The following is a 6,075-nucleotide window of genomic DNA, read 5'->3' on the forward strand; positions in this document are numbered from 1 at the left end:
CGCTCTTCCCTCCACCCCTCAGATCAAAGCGGCTCTCCCACCATGCGATTAGCAAAGCTCTGATTGTAACAAGAGGGGTTAACAGCTCCATCGGCCCCACACAAGACTTTTAATAGCCCTGCCTCAAAATGACAGCTAAAGCCTTCGTATGATCCCCCACATGAGTGCCCTCTGGCCATCGCAGCTCACCGGGCTTCCTAGACAATTTGATTACAAAGTGGATGGGCTTTCAGTTGCTTACTGTAAGCACAATAGTGTCCACAGCATCCTTTAGGGACCTGAGCATCTGAGGAGGGGTTATGAGCGGGGATTAGCGGTACCTCTTCCTTTTATTCAACCTGCATAGGCGAAGGCAGTCGCCGGGGGGGTTATTTCAACTCTGGGAAAAAGAGCAGAACTTGGTTGATCTAAACCAGGTTGCGATGGGTAAGGTTAGAGCTCCTGACCCCCCAGGGCTTCTCATTCCGGGATCTACCACCAAGCGGCTACACCTGCCGACTGAAGTTAGGGCTCTGAGCTCTCTTTCCACAGCTGAAGAGGGGATGGAGTCCATCTCTCCAAAGGAGAGAGACAGAAATCAGGAGACCTATGTTTTAAAAAACTCCCGAAGGAGTGCAATAGTCTGCGTGCCTCCGTATCTCATTTTCAAAGCATAAGCATCAATATTTAGCCAATGAATACGTTTGTTATGGACAACGTTTGTAAACTGCTTTAAGATTCTTCTGTGAAGGCAGATGTGGGAAGAAAACCATTGTTGTTTTTCAAAGGAGTTTGCCACACAGTCATTATGAAAGAAATACGAACACCAATTCACCCTGACGCTGTTGTCGGCGTGTTTGGCGCCCAAACAGCACCATCCCTCGTTTGAGATCCCACCGGCAGCGCCCGCAGGCTGGTAGCGCCCCTTCGGCAGCTGGAGAAAGCCAGGCACGGAGAGGTGCAGCGAAAGCCAAGGGCGGCGGGCAGCCCGCACCCTCCAGCCTCGCTGGACCACGGAGCACAAATTCAAAGTGTTTCAGTAACAGAGCCAGGCACAGATCTCCTAAGACCTGACTCATTTCCCTTACTCTGATCGTGCTGTTCTCTACATCAAAGAACTAGGTTCTTTTTAAGTATTTACCCATCTGCGTGTCTGTTGCTATGACTGCTGGTGTTTAACTGAAAAGGTGAGGGATGTAGATAGGAAATCATCCCCAGCTCAGCTCAGGAGGGAAGATTATCGCTGTTCAGTTATTGTAGTAGCAGGGCTGAATGCCACGGGACTGAACGGCATGACTGAAGCCCACCACGCATGGTCTAACAGATTTCACCAAGGACGAGTTAAATAAGGAGCCACCTGCGGGGGTATTGTTTTCTTGATACCTTGGGGGCAGTTTGATGCGTATAACGTGCAAGCCAAGCGCTACGGTCCTTGCAACGAGCACAGGTGAGGAGGACTTGTGCGTACACGTGTAACTACAGCTTACACCGAGTTGTAGCTGAAGAGCTCCTCTCTGCCTGCGCGGTTGGGAGAGCGGGAGGAAGGAGGGCCATGAAATCCAAATTCCTTTCTTTGCTATGAAACTATCTGCAGGATGTAAAACCATTCAAAGACACATTTGATCTTCTTTACTGCCGCGCACATAAAAGCAGCATCTTACAATGGGGAAAAGAGCTCAGGTCTGAAAGTCTGGTCTTGTTTACACTCCCGCTTCCACCGAGGAATGAGTTAATGCAAAGTAGAAAGCCTGGTACAGATACCTAATTCCCCCATTCACTCATCTTTGCCAAGTTCTTCGCCCATCTGTGAAACAGATTAAACTTTTGTACTGCAGCGAGCAGAGAGCCCAGCTGGGATGGAGCACGCTATTTGCTCAGGCCTGCGCAGATCCGCACATTCAGAGGTCACCTACACCAGCTTCGCTAGGTGTGTACTTTAGAAAAGATTTAGCTAAACCAGCTCAGAAGGCAACGCGGGCATTACTAGATGTTGTCTGTGCTGACTGAGGCCTTCTGCACTTAAGGAAGGCCAGAGTTTTATTTAAACCCATCTTGAAGGAAGCAAAGGGGGGAAGCTACCTTGCATTTACTGCACGGCAAAAGCAGCATCCATGGCGTAACACGTTAAAGATCTGCACCCCAGCGCCTCAGCAGCCGGTTGGTGCAGCCCTATCTGATAAGGGCTCACGTGGGGAGTTCTCGCAGCGTAGCTGGTGTGCTGTAAACTCACAGCCCAAATAACTTTGCCACATAGCTGGACCTAAGAGGCAGTCCTGGCCCGACTGTTTCCACTTTCCTGCCTCACCGGGAAATGCCAGAATTAATTAAGAACATTTGTAAAGTGTCCTCTACTGCTAAATTGCTACTTAAGACAGCAACTAAACCCCGATCCAGCTTCCTGTCATTTTCTCCGCTGTTTTACAAACTCAGAAGACTTTATGCAGGAGACTGTTGCTGCGAGAGAGGAACGCCAATCCATCCTGTCAGTCAGCGTGATAACTCTGACAGTGCCGCAGCATCTCAGGTGATGCCAACTTCCCTCCGCTCCAAAAATTCCCGAGGCGTTGAAGAGAAAAAAAAAAACAAAAACAAACCAGCGGGGAAACCACCTTTATGCCATTATTTTTTAAAAGCTTGAGGTCTCTAGACTCAAAAATTTTGTCTCCGGTAACTTGCTTAAAAGCACCTCCTGCAGCGTTTTCGCCAAAATGGCTAAGAGCGTTGTGTAAAATTGTTCGATGCAAGTACTCCTGTTGCACAGACAAGATCTAGCAGGTTACCGGCAGAGCCGGGATTACAATCACAGTAGTGCTGAAATGCCAGGCTCCCCCAGTTTTTTGCCAGGGGACCACGCTGCTTCCAGCGGAGACACGAAGGGCATCGAACGCACCCACGGAGCCTAAGTACAAGCGTGCTTCGTACTCACCACCCTGGCGGCTCTCTCCTGAGATTCACATTTCCGACAGAACCAGGGTCCGGTAGGAACCTGGACAATTCCATAGCAAGCTGGAAGAAAAGCAAAGAGAAAAGCATCAGACCACCTTGAAATCGACTGTTTAATTTCTCAGGGGTATAAAACAGTTTGCCAGAGCTGTTACCAGTCAGAGACGGGTGACAAAACCAAAATGTTGGACTTGATGATCTTAAAGGTCTTTTCCAACCTAAGCCATTCTATGATCTGCGCAGCGTTCCACTCCCCTTCCCAGTTTCCATCCCCAGCACGGCAGCAGACAGCCTTTTGCGAGGGATCCAGCGTTACACATTTCTTCAAGTTTTCAAATAAGCTCATACCCCCTATGAAAAATGCCTGTGAAAATCTGGCCTGGGCGGGAACGGAGTGCCTCATAAACTGTGCCGAACTGGTCTAGCAAACACAAACGGAGCAATCTCTTACCCCTTAACTTTTCAAGTGTCACTAGCGATCTACATATAAAACTGTGAAACGGATGGCGATGAAGCACCTTAACCACCATTAGGGCTAAGATCAGATCTCAGCGTCGCGAAGGAAAGCATCTCAGTGGGCATTCAGACAGACACCCAAGCGCAACTCCCATTTATGCCGCACGCCCCCAAGTCTGTAAGTCGCACCCAGCGGCAGCCGCTCGCAGTGCTGAATTCAGGCCCTTTTTAGGCCTAGTCCTGGGAACAGGTTCCGTGTTAATACAAGTCTCCAGCTGATAACCCAAGAAAATCGGCGTTCTTATCCAGCTAAGCCATGCGCCCCTCTTGCTTTCTGCATCACTACTGATGCTCTCAGGGTCTCGCTCTGCAAGCTGCAGCTCCCGCTTCTTCAAAATTAGCTCCCTTCTCCGATGGGGCAACGTTCCTTCAAGACTGTTCACCTTCTTCAGTGACCTTCTCCATCTTAACCGACCAAGGACGGTCTTTGTGAGTCCCAAAGGAAGCATTTCTGACCCCAAAAGGGCTCTTAGCCCCAGGCGGGTGGTTTTAAAAAGCAACACAGGCTGGTAAAGACAGTGGTAAGGAGTAAGGCTATGCCTCTTCAGACGAGGGTGTAGGAGTCTCCTATGAAAGAACAAATTATATCTTCCTTATTCCACCTTCAAATGCGAGCTGGCGGTTGGAATGGAATCCCAGTCACTTGAGACGTTTGAAACTAGGTTGGACAAAGCATCTGAAAATATCCTGCTGGAAGCAATCCTGCGACGTTCCCTGGGGGACGGACCAAGCCCGACCCGCAATAGGTTTTTCTCCATCTCTCTAACGTCTATTATCCCACATCAGCCAGGAAAACGAACGCAATCGTAGAGTTAAACCGAAAGAGCTGGCTGCAAGATGAGCCAAGGCATACACATAAGAAAATAGAAACTACATGAAAGCAGTGACAGAGGCCTTGGGTCCATCTTTAGCAGCGGGCTTCGGGCCAAGAGCAAGCACTCAGCTGGAGCCAGCGCGAGCTTCTGTGCCCACTGCTTCAAAAAGGAAGAAAACAAGGAAGAAAACAAGGAACAAGGCAGAACATAAGTAAGGCAGAGTTGAAAATACGATTTGCAAGTGTTCTTAACAGAGTCTTCGTGCCCAATCAGATCTTCTTGTTAACATGTTCAGTTTTTTACCGGAAAGATGAGATTTCTAACCATTGTCACAGAAACAGTACTGGTATTTTTAAGAATCAGCCCTAAGGCGTAGCTATAATGGACGTTTTAAAAAAATAGAAGGTTCTTTATTTAACTGTACAATCATTTCTGAAGGTAGCTTTGGTTTTGCAGATACTCGAGCAGTACAAAGAGATAGCAAACCCAGCGTGCGATGGCACGGAATGAGACTCGATGACCCAGCTGATCCCCTCCAGTGGTTTGTTTCTAGTTAAGAACTAAAAGCCTACCAAAACCCCACACCACTGCTAGGTGGCCGAGCAGGCTGTACAGAGAGGCTTGAGGAACATCCACTACGCACTGCTACGCTCCTTACGAATTATTGTATCCCGAAGGACGCTCACGAGCCCTCAACAGGCAGCCGGGTCTCACGCACACGCAAGCGGTGCCCTCTCTGAGGCTTTGCTAACGTATTCCAACAGCACCAACCCAACGCGACGTGCCCGCTTCCCCGCCGCTGCAGCAAGCGGCAAACACATCCAGCCGCGTACCTGTGCGGGCCTAGAAAGAGGTACCCGAAAAGAATAAAAGCGTTGCAGGTTTGAAAGTGTCCTTGCACATTTGAAACCGTCCTTGCCAGCAAACCCAAGGGTTTATCTTGGGAGTGGGCATAAGGATGCCAACAGCCTTTATCGCCCTCCAAAAAAAGAGAGCGATGAAGAAGCCTGTTCTCTAGCATGAGGTTTGATAAAGAACGGGAAGAATGGAAGACTTACAGCAGGAAAATTAAAACAGAAAGAAGCGTCCTTTCCAGAGAGACCCTCACCCTGCCGGGTCACTCGGAGGCACCCTGGAGAGGCTGCCTGACGACAGGAGACACCCGAGCATCGCCTCGAACGAAGAGAAATCCCCCCTGAGCTTCACTTCCTCATTTTAACTCCGCTCTAGTCACCTGGTTGTAAGCGATTTCTTAGCAGAGCCGTGAGCACGGCTACACCAAACGTACGAAAAGCAAAAGAAAAGCCAACCTACAGACCCAGAGACCTGCGCCTGACAGGCGGGCAGAGGCAGAGCAGGACACGTTCGCAGCTGGAGACAGGAGCGTGCATCAAGACACCGAGGGAGAGATTGCACAGGAAGGGGCTGGAGATGCGCTGGTAGATGGATAGGATAATAATAGATGGAAAAACAGACGTGCCAGATGAGACCAGAAACCTTCGTGCTATTCAAAACAAACCAGCCAGGATAATCACCGTGCCTTTCTGCTGGATTTGAACGAAAGCGAATACGTATATTTTTTAATTTTTTTTTTTTTTTGGTGATTTGGGGTTTTTTTGGTTTTTTTTTTTTTTTTTTTTTTGTTCAGAGACCTGAGGACAAACTTTCCAGCCCGATACCGTGTGTTAGGGGCGTGCTCCAAGTCATTTAAAATGCAAATAGCCCGTGTCTCGGGGAGGAGAAGGGCTCCCTGCCTCCCTGCCCTTGGAGGAGGCGGCTCCGGGCCCCGCGGCCGCCCCGGGGGGTTACCCGGGGCCAGCGG

At 49.5% G+C, this 6,075-nt stretch overlaps 1 protein-coding gene across 1 annotated transcript in view; it reads right to left on the reverse strand.

Annotated features, from left to right (window-relative positions):
- The window catches only part of MLLT6 (MLLT6, PHD finger containing), a 46,550-nt gene that overhangs the window by 37,915 nt on the left and 2,560 nt on the right, over positions 1 to 6,075 (reverse strand). The window contains 1 exon segment of the mRNA XM_009637039.2: positions 2,906 to 2,985. Within this exon segment, the coding sequence (XP_009635334.1) occupies positions 2,906 to 2,985 (80 nt within the window).

This window comes from Egretta garzetta, unplaced genomic scaffold (genome assembly GCF_000687185.1).
Source record: "Egretta garzetta isolate BGI_Z169 unplaced genomic scaffold, ASM68718v1 scaffold324, whole genome shotgun sequence".
Taxonomy (NCBI): Eukaryota; Metazoa; Chordata; class Aves; order Pelecaniformes; family Ardeidae; genus Egretta; species Egretta garzetta.